Raw genomic sequence first — 14,636 nt, 5'->3', positions numbered from 1 at the left:
TGGAAGATCTGTCCATTGATGTCAGTGAGATGTTAAAGTCTCCTACTTTTGTATTCCCATCAATTTCTCCCTTTATGTCTGTTAGTATTTGTTTTATATATTTAGGTGTCATATATTGGGGACATATATTAACGAGTATAATGTCCTCTTCTTGTATTGATCCTTTTATCATTATATGATGTTCTTCTTTATCTTTCTTTGTGGCCTTTGTTTTAAAGTCTATTTTGTCTGATATGAGTATTGCTACCCCTGCTTTCTTGTCATTTCCATTTGCCTGAAGTATGTTTTTCCATGTGTGTGTCCTTCACCCTAAAGTGAGTCTCTTATAGGCAGCATATTGTAGGCTCTCATGTTATTATCCAGTCTGCCACTCTTTGTCTTTTGATTGGAGCATTTAGTCCATGGCATTTGGGGTAATTACTGATATATGTGTATTTATTGCCATTTTAAAGCTTATTTTCCAGTTGATTTTGTATTTCTTCTCTATTCCTTTCTTTTTCTTTTGTTTTTCCTTTTATGTTTGATGGTTTTATTTTCTATTATGCTTGAGTTCTCTTCTTTTTCCTTTTTTGGAATCTATTGTATGTTTTTGATTTGTGGTTACCCTGGTTTTCAAGTATGCCAACCCATTACTAGATCTACTTGCTTTAGACTGGTAATCACATAATCTCAAACACAGTCTAAAAAAAAATCTACACTTTCTTACTTCCCTCCCCTACATTTTATCATTTTGATGTCCTATTTTACATCTTCATGTTTATCCTTTTGCTGTTTATTGTAATTATAATTGCTTTCACAAATTTTTTTAAAAAGCCTCTGTACTGGTAAGTGATCTACAATCCTTTTATATATTTGCTTTTCCTATTGTGACTTTTTCTTTCCTATAGATTCTTATTTCTTTTCTATTTGGAGAAGACCTTTCAATATGTCTTTTAGGAAAGGTTTAGTATTGCTGTATCCTTTTAGTTTTTGCTTGTCTGAGAAATTCTTTATCTCTCCTTCTATTCTAAATGATAATCTTTCTGGGTAGATTTTCCTAGGTTGAAGGTTTTTCCCTTTCGTGACTTAGAATATATCTTGCCACTCCCTTCCACCGTGCAGCATTTCTGTAGAGAATTCAGCTGATAGTCTTATGGGGATTCCCTTGTAACTGACTTTTTGTTTTTCTGTATCTGTAACTTTTTGCCATTTTAGTTATAATATGTCTTGGTGTAGGTCTGTTTGGGTTCCTCTTGTTTGGGACCCTCTGCTTCCTGTACCTGGATATCTATTTCTTTCTTTAGGTTTGGGAAGCTTTCAGCCATAATTTCTCCAGATAGATTTTTTTATCCCCTTTTCTCTTTCTTCTCCTTCTGGGATCCCTGTTATGCCTAGTTGGCACACTTTATATTATCCCATAGGTCTCGTATGTTGTTTTCTTTTTTTTTTTCATTTGTCTTTCTGTCTGCTATTCTTATTCAGTGATTTCTATTATTCTGTCTCCCAGATCATTCATTCGTTCTTCTGTATTATTTAGTTTGCTATTTCTTATTGCCTTTAGCTCAATTTTCATCTCAGCATTTAAGTTGTCTAATTTTGATTGGCTCCTCTTCATAGTTTCCTGTTACAGTGATCTTCATTTCTATCAATAGCCTTTCTTAATTCCTTCTGCATTTTTATTACCTCCTTTTTGAACTCAGGGTCTAATAGACTGGAGAGATCTGTTTCATTGTTCTTTCGGGCATTTTCTCTTGTTCTTTTAGTTGGGAGTAGTTCCTACCTCTTCATTTTACTTATTTCTCTGACTATGAATTTAGGAGAAACAGTTATCTACTGTGGTCTTGAAAAGCTATTTTTGTACACAGGGAACATCCCTGTGTAGCCTGCATGAGTCTAATAGTTTTGATGTGAGGGCTGTTTTTGATATGGATGCCTACCATGTCTTTCCTCAGGGAGTGCTGGCTGTTATCCCCTTGATTGGGGGTGTGATTGGTGGTGTGGTGACCAGAGCCTGCGCTGGATGTCACATCCCTGTTGGCAGCAGGGTCGGCTCCCCAGTTGTTGGAGTAGAAGCCCCTAGAATCGGTTCTAAGCTGTGGTGTGAGATAAGCTGGACTGGAGCACTGTCACTGGGAAAGGAGCTACTGAGTATTCCTCTGCAGGAGCTGTTCACCAAGACATTTACTCTTTGACATTGCCTGCCACCCCTTGTGTACATTCACAAAGTACAGTGTTGTTGGCACTGCCCTCAGCCCCACCTTAGCTGTGGGAACATGGGCAATCAAGTCCCTCAGGCGCTGTGTTCACAAAGCCGCCAGTGCAAATCCGCTGAAATTGCAACACCCAGACCTGCCGTAGTTGAACACCTTGACCTGTCTGGGAGTGCTGGGAATCAGCCCATATCCCAGCCCTGCCTCCACATGTGCACGCCCACAAAGTCCACTGCTTCTAATGCCTGACCTGCCCCAGGGGAGCAACAGTAACCCACTTGCATGTCCCACAGGCACTTCGCTCACAAAACTGCCAGCTGCATAAATTCACCAGAGTCACGCCCCTGCCAGCAATTGGATCAGATTTGAGCCCCGCCTGTGTGTGGGCAACCCACCAATGCTTGCTTATAGCAGAGTTGTGTCCGTCATGAGCACGCTGAGAATGAGGATGCTATAATGAGGCCATGCCCCTCCCTTTGTGTGCAAGTTGATAATGGAGCTCCTGTGACAGACCCAGGCTCTGTCCTGCCCTCACCCCAAGTTGTGGCCCACACCACACTACATCACCTTCAGGCTGTCTCCACACAGCCAAACCAAGTCCTTTTCTCAGATCTTTCTGTTGAAGCCCAAGTTTCAGCACCCAGCCACTGTACACACCAGCAGGAGTGTGTCTTGGGCTGAGAAGTACACCAAGGTGTCCAGGACTCTCTGTGCTGGTCTCTCTCTAGCCTACCTGCCACAAGCCAGCCGCTGAACTCTCCTCTGAGCCTCTGAAGCTTCCTTTCTGTCCCAGCTGATCTCCCAGTAGGTAAAGGAGGTTCCATGGTGAGCGAACGTTTCCCCTTTCACAGCTCCCTCCCAGGGGCGCAGGTCCCATCTCAATTCCTTTTATTTTTTTTTCCTTTCCTCCTACCTATTTACATGTTGATCTTTTCTTGCAGCTTTGGTTGTATGAGATCTTCTGCTAGTGTTCAGTAGGTATTCTGTAATAACTGTTCCACATGTAATGTATTTTGATTAATTTGTGGGAAGAGATGAGCTGCATGTCCTTCTATTCCATGATCTTGATCTCCCCTCCCTTTTTTTCTTGATGAGTCTGGCTAAAAGTTTATCAGTTTTGTTTATCTTTTCAAAGAACCAGATTTTAGTTTCATTGTTCTTTTCTATTTTTTTTTTACTCTCTAATTCATTTATTTGTGCTCTGATTTATGATTTCTTTCCTTCTACTAACTTTGGGTTTTGTTTGTTCTTCTTTCTCTAGTTCCTTTAGGTGTGAGGTTAGGTTGTTTATTTGAGATTTTTCTTGTTTCCTGAGGTAAGCTTGTATCTCTGTAAATTTCCCTCTTAGAACTGTTCATGCTGCATCCCATAGATTTTGGATCTTTCTGTTTTCATTTGTCTCTAGGTATATATTAATTTCCTCTATGATTTATTTCTTCAGTGATCCATTGGTTGTTTAGTAGCATATTGTTTAGCCTCCATGTGTTTGTGTTTTTTGCAGTTTTTTTTCTTGTAATTGATTTCTAGTCTCATAGTGTTGTGGTCACAAAAGATGCATGACATGATTTCAGTTTTCTTAAATTTACTGAAGCTTGTTTTGTGGCCTAGCATGTGATCTACCCTGGAAAATGTTCCATGTGCACTTGAAAAGAATGTGGTTTTTGCTGCTTTCAGATAGAATGCTCTGTATATATCAGTGAAATCCATTTGGTCTAATGTTATTTAAGGCCTATGTTTCTTTGTTGATTTTCTATCTGGATCATTTGCCCATTGTTTTAAGTGGGGTGTTAAAGTCCCCTACTATTATTGTGTTACTGTCGATTTCTCCTTTTATGTTTGTTAATATTTGACTTATATATTTGGGTATATATATATTTACAATTGTTATGTCTTCTTGGATTGATCCTTTGATCATTATATAGCATCTGTCTTTGTCTCTTGTAATAGTCTTTATTTTAAAGTCTGTTTTGTCTGATATAAGTATTGCTACTCCATCTTTCTTTTATTTCCATTTGCATGGAATATTTTTTTCCATCCCCTATCTTTGATTCTGTATGTGTCTCTAGATCTGAAGTGAGTCTCTTGTAGGCAGCACATATGCAGGTTTTGTTTTTGTATCCATTCAGCCAGTCTATGTCTTTTGGTTGAGCCTTTAGCCCATTTACATTTAAGATTATTATTGGTGTGTATGTTGCGATTGCCATTTTGTTAATTGTTTTGGATTTGTTTTTGTAGGTCTTTTCTTCCCCTTTCTTATTCTTTTGTTCTCTTCTATTGTGGATTCCTTTTTCGTTTTTGTGTGTATATCTATTGTAGAATTTTGGTTTGCAGTTACCATGTTTTTGTATAGCAGTCTATATATAAACACGGTTGTTTTAACTTGCTGATCTCTTAATTTCAGATGTATTCTAAATACCCTGTATTTGTACTATCCTCCCCTCACAGTTACTATTTTTTTTTTTTTTTTTTTTGCTGTACGCGGGCCTCTCACTGCTGTGGCCTCTCCCGTTGCGGAGCACAGGCTCCGGACACACAGGCTCCGCGGCCATGGCTCGCGGGCCCAGCCGCTCCGCGGCATGTGGGATCTTCCGGGATCGGGGCACGAACCCGTGTCCCCTGCATCGGCAGGCGGACTCTCAACCACTGCGCCACCAGGGAAGCCCTCACAGTTACTATTTTTGATGTCATATTTTACATCTAATTGTTTTGTGTATCCCTTAACTGCTTATTGTGGATACAGATGATTTTATTGCTTTGGTCTTTTTTTTTTTTTTTAATAAATTTATTTATTTATTTTTGGCTGCATTGGGTCTTTGTTGCTGCATGCAGGCTTTCTCTAGTTGCAGCCAGTGGGCACTACTCTTTGTTGAGGTGCGCAGGCTTCTCGTTGTGGTGACTTCTCTTGTTGGGGTGCGTGGGCTCTAGGGCGGCGGGCTTCAATAGTTGTGGCACATTGGCTCACGGGCTCTAGAGTACAGGCTCAGTAGTTGTGGTACACAGGCTTAGTTGATCCATGGCATGTGGGATCTTCCCAGAGCAGGGATCGAACCTGTGTCCGCTGCATTGGCAGGCGGATTCTTAACCATTGCACCATCAGGGAAGTTCCTGCTTTTGTTTTTTAACCTCCCTACTTGCTTTGTGTGTGGATGATTTCCTACCTTTACTGTATGTTTGCCTTTACCGGTGAGCTTTTTCATTTCATAATTTTCTTGTTTCTATTTGTGGCCTTTTCTTTTTCACCTAATGAAGTTCCTTTAACAACTTATTGACTGGAGACCTATTAATGCATCTTTTATTACCTGAACATTATTGACCAGAGGCATATCAATATGTTTTTAGAGAGTAATATAATTAACATCACCATGCGAAGTTGTTAGAGCTTAAAATTGATCAAGGGTTCATTTTACAACTTATGATTGTTGTTATTCACATTTTGCTCCGTTAGGTTTTTGTTCCAACCTTGTGTATGTTATACACACAAGTTCATTACCATAAAAATTTTTTAATGACTCGTCACAAAATTTTGAATGAAGAAGAATTTTTCAGTGTATTTTATGCAGATACTTTCTCTGACTGTCCAAATGACATATATGCTAGTGTGTTAGAAGATGATAGTTCCTCAGAATATAGTTCTGATTCAGACGATGTGAATATTAGACCAACAAAAAGACAAAAAAAAAACCTTAGTGGTTGATTCTGATACGGAAAGTGAAAATGAAACTCATGGTTCTGGAAAATGCTCCTTTGCTTCTACAGAACAATGTATTGAAAACAGCATTTCATGAAATTAGAAGACTTTACAGGTGTGTCAGGTGTAACTGTTGAATGTAATATCCCGCAAAGTGTTAGTGAAATAACAGAACTAATTTTTGTTAACGACTTTTTCGAGTTGGTCACTTCTCAAACTTGTATCACCAACAGAATGAAAAATCACATAAAAAGTATGAGAAGGCTTTAAAATGGACTGATGTAATCAATAGTGACACGAAGAAGATTCTTGGATTAATAATTTTGATGGGACAAATAAGAAAGTCACACTGGAAAGAATATTGATCGACTGATCCCTTACGTGAAGTACATATCTTTCCAAAGGTTATGTTGAGAAGAAGGTTCGAACAAATGAGGACATTTCTTCACTTTAACGATAAATCAGAAACTCCACTTCCTGCAGACAGAATTTCAAAAGTTAAACCTCTCTTGGATTATTTTCTACCAAAATTTCAGTCGATCTTTATACCCAAACAAGAGCTATCACTTGATGAGGCAATGATAAAGTGGAGAGGATGACTCAGATTCAAAACCTATAATTCCAGAAAACTTACAAAATGTGGAGTTTTGGTCAGGATGGTTAGCTAAAGTGAAACTGGGTATACATGCAAACTTGAAATTTACACAGGTGAAGGAAAGAAACTGCAAGAAACAAAGTTATCAGTCATACAACTTTATCTTGGTTCACGGCACCATATTTACCAAAACAATTATTACAACAGTGTGTCCACATCTGAAATATTGTTGAAAAATAAAACCAGAGTTTGTGGGACTATGAGAGAATCGTGGTCTACCAAATCAATTAAAGGAGAAATTTTAAAAAGTCTACAGAGGGGAGAAATGACATTCTTATGGAAGGGAGAAGTGATTCTTCTTACATGGAAAGACAAGAGGCTAGTCCACATGGTGACAGCTATTCATGAGGCCTCCACAGCATCTACAGGAAAGGAAGACAGGAGGACTGGCCATCAGATAACCAAGCCCACTTGTATACTAGAGTATAATAAATATATGAAAGGAGTTGATTGATCTATATCTGGCAAACTTCAATATCCTCTGGAAAACTCGAAAATGGTATAAGAAAGTGGGTTTCCATTTGAGTAATTACAGTTTATTCAATGCGTTTAAAGTTTATTGTAGCCTTAATGCACAGAATAAAATGACTTACAAGCAATTTTTGTCAGCAGTAGCTAGAGAATGGGTAACTGAGCATTCTGATGAATGTAGTGGTAGTCCCACACCTGGTCCTTCTTGTGGCATTTCTAAAAGCTGCCTGCAAAGATCCACCTTGTTGACTATCAGGTAAAATAAAAGAACATATTCTAGAGATAATAATACCAACAGGACTAAAAAATAAATAAAAATGCTGCCAGAAAGTGTAAGTCTGCTCTTCCAGGGGAAAGCACAGTGAAACACAGTATATTTGTAATAGATGTTCTTTTCCCCTGCACAGAGGTTCCTGCTATATTGCCCGTCACACTCTAATGAGATATTAGAATGCTTTAGTAAGACATGTACAAAGTTTCAAATAAATACATTAAGTGCAAAAAAAGTTGTCGATATTTACTCAAATGCGGGTGTTTCAATATTTACTTATATAGCAAATCACTGGCCACAGGTGTTAGTTTCTGCAAAAATCCCCCGGTCAATAATGTGTCAACATTTGTTATAAAGCTAATTTGGTGGTGCTGAACTCTTAGATTTTGCTTGTCTTTAATGCTTTTGATTTCTCCATCAAATCTGAATGAAAGCCTTGCTGGTAGAGTATTCTTGGTTGTAGGTTTTTCCTTTTCATCACTTTAAATATATTGTGCCACTCCCTCCTGGCCTGCAGAGTTTCTGCCGAAAAATCAGCTGATAGCCTTATGGGAGTTCCCTTGTATGTTATTTGTTGCTTTTCCCTTGTTGCTTTTAATATTCTCTCTTTATCTTTAATTTTCGTCACTTTGATTACAGTGTATCTTGGTGTGTTCCCCTTTGGGTTTATCCTGTGTGGGACTCTCTGAGCTTACTGAATTTGGGTGATGGTTTCCTTTCCCAGGTTAGGGAAGTTTTCAGCTAGCATGTCTTCAAATATGTTCTCGGGCCCTTTCTTTCTCTCTCCTTCTTCAGGGACCTCTATAATGCGAATATTATTGCATTTGATGTTGTTCCAGAGATCTCTTAAATTGTCCTCATTTCTTTTCATTCTTTGTTCTTTTTTCTGTTCAACAGCAGTGATTTCCACTACTCTATCTTCCAGCTCACTGATCCGTTCCTTTGTATCATTTAGTCTGCTACTGATTCCTTCTAGAGTATTTTTCATTTTATTTATTGTATTCTTCATCTCTGTTTTGTTCTTCTTTATATTTTTCTTTATATTTTCAATCTTAACCACTGGAGCACCAGGGAAGTCTCATAAATAACGTTGTCTTTTGCTTTTTGTTTTTTTAAAAAAAAACTTCTGACTTCTCATTCTGTGCATCCATTCTTCTCCTGCGTTCTTTGATCTTTATGATCATTACTCTGAACTCTTTCTCGGGTAGATTGCTTTTCTCCACTTCACATAGTTCTTCTGGGGTTTTATCTTGTTCTTCCATCTGCAATATATTCCTCTGCCACCTCATTTTGTCTAAGTTGGTATTTTATTTTTATGATGTGGTGTGTTAGTTACATTTCTCAACCTTGAAGAAGTGCCCTACTCTAGGAGACGTCCTTTGCATCCCAGCAGTACACTCCCCTCTTGTCACCCAAGCTGTATGCTCTAGGGGTTCCCTGTAAGAGGGCTGTGTGGGTCCTTCTGTTGTGGAGGGCTGACTGTGTGTGAACTGTTAGGCTTGGTTAGCCCCTAGTCCAGTTGGTTGCCAAGCTCTGCCTTGTGTTGATGCTGCTGGCTGCTGTTTAGTGGGGCATGGTCACAAGGCGGATGATTGCAGAACCTAGGGGGCTCCAGGGTTAGTTATGGTTCACTGGTAGGTGGAGTCAGGGTCCCAAAGACCCTGGGGCCATTGCCCACCCAGTGGTGGGTAAAGCCAGATTCTGGGGCTAGTGCCAGACTACCAGAAGACAGAGCTGGCTCCTGGAGTCTGCTGCAGGGCCCAGGGATCCCTGAGCTCATTTCAGATTATTGGGGAATATGGGGGCATTTCCTGACACAGTTGGGTATGGGGTCCACTGTGTCCCAAACCTTGCATTAGCCTGCTAGTGGGCAGGGCCAGGTCCCAGCTGATTCCAGAGTATGGTCTGGCCTGCTGTTGGTGTACTCGATCCACAGGCTACAGGATCATAGTTTTCTTGTTTCTGGTGCCTGCCTCCTGATGGGTGAGGCTGGTCTAGAGGCTAGTGCAGGCTTGTTGGTGGGAAGGGCTGGTGCCTGCCCAGTGGTGGGTGGAGCTGGGCCTTGGCCCTCTGGTGGGCAGAGCTGTGTCCAGGGTCGTGTTTAGAGAGAGCCATGGGCTCAGGAAGTCTTTAGGCAGCCAGTCTGCTGATGGATAGGGCTGTGTCCCTGCCCACTTAGTTGTTTGGCCCAAGGCATCCCAGCACTGGCATTTACAGGCTATTGGGTAGGGCCAGGTCTTGTTGCTAATGAGCCAAGATAGCAACTGCCAGTAGCATTGTTCACACATTTGAATGTTCCCCAGTAGGTCTGCCACCAGTGTCTATGTCCCCAGGGTGAGCCGCTGTCACCCCCCACCTCTCTAGGAGACTCTCCAAGACCAGCAGGTAGGTCTGGCAGAGGCTCCTATCAAATTACTGCTTTTTCCCTGGGTCCCGGTGCACATGAGATTTTTGTGTGCACACTTTAAGAGTGAAGTCTCTATTTCCCCCAGTCCTGTGGGGCTCCTGCAATTAAGCCCCACTGGCCTTCAAAACCAAATGCTCTGGGGGCTCTTCTTTCCAGTGCCTTACTCCTGGCCTAGGGAGTCTGACGTGGAGCTCAGAACTCTCACTCCTTTGGGAGAACCTCTGCAATATTATTCTCTAGTTTGTTGGTTGCCCTCCTAGAGCTATGGGATTTTTTTTTCCTTTTTTTTTTTTCTGCACTGCACGCCTTGTGGGATCTTAGTTCCCTAACGAGGGATTGGACCCGAGCCCTCGGCAGTGAAAGTGCAGAGTCCTAACCACTGGACCACCAGGGAATTCCCTGGGCTATGGGATTTGATTATATCATGAGTCTGCCCCTCCTGTCAGTCTTGTTGTGGTTCCTTCTTTATACCTTTAGTTGTAGAAGATCTTTTCCTAGTAGGTTCCAGTCTTTTTCATCGATGGTTCTTCTGCAGATAGTTGTGATTTTGGTGTGCTCATGAGAGGAGGTGAGCTCGGTGTCTTTCTGCTTTGCCATCTTGGCTACTCTCCCCTCTTAGCTCTTTTATATTCTTATTTTTTGTCCACATATGTTAGTCTCTTATTATTAATGTGTTTCTATCTATTACCCCTTGCATTATCTGTAGTTTATATTTGTTGTCACTATGTTGCTTGATGAATATATAATCCTTTTGTTTCTTTCTTATAAATCGTAACTTTTAGCTTTGTAAAGTGTTCTCCTTTGTCAGATTTAATTATTTTGTTCTCTGAATTCTATTTTGTCTGATATCTGGCTTTCTGTTCCTGTTTTCTTATTGTTTTCAGTTGCTTGATGTATCTTGGCCCATCCCTTTACTTTTAGTCTTTTTGCATCATGATGTTTTAGGTATTTTTCTTGAATTGGGTTTTGCTTTATGAGCCAGTTTGAAAATCTTTTTCTTTAAATAGGCAGTTAAAACCCACTTGTATCTATTGCTATGACTGATATGTTTGTTCTCAACTCTGTTATATTATATTTTTGTAAATAGTATCTGATTTAGTTGTTTTTACTCTGTTTCTCTGTATAGTGTCTTCTTTGCTTTTCATTTTAATATCTTTTAGTATATAGGAAGGTTTGTATTTTCATTCCAGTGGTTACTTTTGTGAACTAGAAAAAAAAAGAGCAAATTAAACCCAAAGTAGAAGGAACAAAGTATAAAGGATGAAGCAAAAATCAATGGTACTTTGAAAAAAATTGATGAACCTCTATCTGTACTGATAAAGAAAAAATGGAGAGAAGATACAAATTACCAGTATCAGAAATAAAAGAGAGGACATCACTTCAAATCCCTCAGACATTAAAAAGGATAATAAGGGAATATCATGAGCAATGTTTTGCCAATAAATTCAACAACATGAAATTGACAAATTGTTTGAAAAACACAAATTACAAAAACTTAAGAAGAAACAGAAAACCAGAATAACCCTATATCTGTGAAAGAAATTTTAAACCAATGATTTAAAAACCTTCCCCCCGCCAAAAAAAACACCAGTCCCAGAAGGTGAATTCTATTGAACCTTTAAGAAAGAAATAATACTAATCCTATACCAAATCTTTCAGAAAAAAGTGGTGGAGGTTGCCAAACAAGGTCAAAATCACCCTGATTTCAAAACCACAGACACTAAAATAAAACTACAGATCAATATCTCTCATGAATTTAGATGAGAAAGTCCTTAATACAATATTAGTAAATTGATTCCAACAAAATATAAAAAGAGGAATACACCATAACTGAATGGAGTTTATACTTCATTAAAATTAATTGAGTCAGTATTTTATAGTCACACTTAATTTCTCATTCAAAGTAACTCCTTCACACTTCTTTAACAGATTTGACTCTTAACTTCATTCCACTATTTTTAAATATCAAATCCACTCTCCAAAAAATAAAGATTTGCCATCATTTAGGATTTCCAAAATAATTTGCCAAAGTCATTGGACCCCAGATTAAGAAATCCCTGCAGTTCTAACCCTGCCTCCAAAGTCAACTGATACATTGAAATCCCAGTGAGGAAACCTTACCCTTGATCATGGACTAGAATGGTTCTGTGTAGATGCAAAGAAAGTTACCATTTGGGGCTGAAAACTTGTGATTCATTTAAGTTATTTTCAAACTTAAATCTATATTTATTTTCCTTCTATTTTATTAGGCATAACTTAATTCATACAGTGTTACGCTTGCTCCTAAACATAAAGTTAAATTTTTTCTTTCAACTCAACATCACTGAATTCACCATTCATTTCTGTTACAACTCTAGAATACTTACTTTCCTTATTCATTCTTATTGTTTTCAGCTTTATTCATTCTTCAGATTGTATCTACATTTATCTGAAGAAACTAAAAGTAAGCGCATTACCATAATAGTGTGGGACTTAAAATTAGATCTCCTGCAAACTCTTATTTAAAAAGCGGGTATTTTAAAGCATTATTTTCTTAACCTGGTTGTTTGGTTCAAGGATAGACTTCAGTGCTAGATTTGCCCTAATGGTAGATCGTGAACGTCTTTTTCTTGTTGATGGAAAAAAGAGAAGTGACGTTTTAACCAGACTTTGTTCATCAAAAATATTATTTTTACTCTTTGCTCTTAGTGCCAAAAAACATTTTCTCACACAGATGTTTGTGTCTTCTTGCCATCTAAGATTTCCAGTAAGTGACTTGTTAATATCATAGCGGTTTATTCATAAACTTTAAACTTGGTGTTCCTTGATATTTTTATATTTGTTTTATAATCACTAAATTGGGGAAAAAATTTATACTCTGACAAGATCCTAAAAGAGTGTTAACGCACTTCACAAAGATATACAATACCACTTGTCTTAAGTAAAGAAATCAGAGTAAAAAGAAAATAAGAGGAAAGAAAGATACAACTATGGCTAAAATTTTGTATGCCGTGAAGGCCAGCATACTTCATTTGGAGCTAGGCCCCAAATCTGGCTCTTGACTTTATAGCCCCCAACATAAGGCTGCCAGATAAAATGCAGGATGGCCAGTTGAATTTGTTTCAGATGAACAACAAATAGTTTTTAGTATAAATACGCCCTGTACTCTTATTTGCTAAATCCAACAACCCTGCCACAGAGAGTACAATGCAGGCATTCTAACTAAGTGACCTGGCTAGGCAACCTCACCTAAAATTTAAAGGTTTCCTATTTCATTCCTGAACCCCAGAAGGTCTCTCACTCAGATGATATGAAGACTTGTGCCATAAAACTCGAAGTGCTTATTAGTGTTTTCTACTATAAGTACAGATGACTTTATGGCCCTTAACTTTTATTTTGAGATTTGCATTTTTTCTAATGTACTTAGGGAATAATTCTTAATCACATATTCAAATTGTTATGGCTTATTTCGTTTCCTGCTAAATATTCTGACTTTTTGACGAGCATGAAAATAACCCTGTCCCGAGAGGGTACATTGTCAGCATCAGAGGTTGCATGGTGGGAATTTGAGCTCTTAAACCATATTCTTCCTTCACTAACAGACATCACATGTAGCACACTCTTCTGAAGGGGGAAACAAACCACATGGAGTATAGCAGTGACCATTTCCCTTCTCTGCATTGCGCCTTGTCCCTTTTACTCTACATACTGATGACAAGCTTTACAAGATTTCAGGATTTGTGGCTGGACTGCACAGCAATGTTGCCATTTCATCTGCATTCTGACAATGCCCTAAAGCCTTGGGTACAGATAAATAATTGGTGTGTTTGTAGTTTCATATATAGATATATAGATATATAGATATGAGAATATGAACATATCAGAGTGGTTTGGTCCTCAGAGTGGTTTTCCTGGGTCTAATGCTCTCATCATTATGTTCATTCTTGCTTGTAGAAATGCTGACATGCTCATTCTTTTTTCAAACTGGCCCCTTGGTGTTTCTGCCCCAGACACTGCCCTTTCAGCAACTAACCTTCCTCTGGAAGCTTTTCCTGATTTTTTTATATGCCTCACCCTGGGAGTTCTAATTTGGTATAGTTAGTTTAGTTTATTTTGAATATAAATTTTTATCTTCATACTTCATTTTGGAAAAAAAGTATCATTTTTCTTAAATTGCTTAAATCACAAATTATTATTTTTCCTAAGTTTTAATTGTGCCCTCTGTATTCTCCTATGTTCCCTTTTTAAAAATTAATAAACTTTATGTTTTTAGAGTTTTAGGTTCCCAGCAAAATTGAGCAGAAAGTACAGTTCCCATGTACCCTGTCTCCACACACACATAACCTCTCCCAGTATCAACATCTTGCACCAGAGAAGTACATTTGTTACAACTAAAGAACCTACCTTGACATATTATTATTACCCAAAGTCCATAATTTACATTTGGGTTCACTCTTTGTGTACATTTTATGAGTTCTGACGCATGTATAATGATATGTATCCACCACTGTAGTATCATACAGGATAGTTTCATTGTCCTAAAAATCCTCTGTGCTCCACCTATCTCTGTTTTCTTTTTAAACTTTTCTTATTCTCTGGTACTATTTTGAAATTCAGCTCCATTGTGTAATAGAGTTTTGCCCTACAACCCTGAAGAAAAATATTAAAACAATCAAATCTGATCACAGAGTTCTTTTTTTTTTTTCTTACCGAACTTCAAACAGGTGATGGAAAGTGAAGAGTTCATGTTGCTTCCAGCCAATCAACTCATTGATATAATATCTAGTGATGAACTAAATGTTCGCAGCGAAGAACAGGTGTTCAATGCAGTGATGGCCTGGGTTAAATACAGTATTCAAGAAAGACGTCCTCAGTTACCCCAGGTATGATGGAAATGCTTCTTTAAGTAACTGTTTTGTACTGGATGAAATAATATGTATTTGACTTGCAAAAAAGAAACAATCTTCACTAGCCTT

At 38.5% G+C, this 14,636-nt stretch overlaps 1 protein-coding gene across 2 annotated transcripts in view; it reads left to right on the top strand.

Annotated features, from left to right (window-relative positions):
- Positions 1-14,636, top strand: part of KLHL20 (kelch like family member 20) — a 78,533-nt gene that overhangs the window by 26,539 nt on the left and 37,358 nt on the right. For both annotated transcript variants that reach the window (XM_082614427.1, XM_082614426.1), the window contains one exon: positions 14,385-14,543. In XM_082614427.1, the coding sequence (XP_082470553.1) occupies positions 14,385-14,543 (159 nt within the window). The remainder of the gene's footprint in view (positions 1-14,384; positions 14,544-14,636) is intronic.

The sequence above is a fragment of the Mesoplodon mirus genome, assembly GCF_964341445.2.
Source record: "Mesoplodon mirus genome assembly, chromosome: 3".
Classification (NCBI taxonomy): domain Eukaryota; kingdom Metazoa; phylum Chordata; class Mammalia; order Artiodactyla; family Ziphiidae; genus Mesoplodon; species Mesoplodon mirus.
Note: the sequence above shows the minus strand (reverse complement) of the source record. Positions and strands in the feature narration are given on the sequence as shown.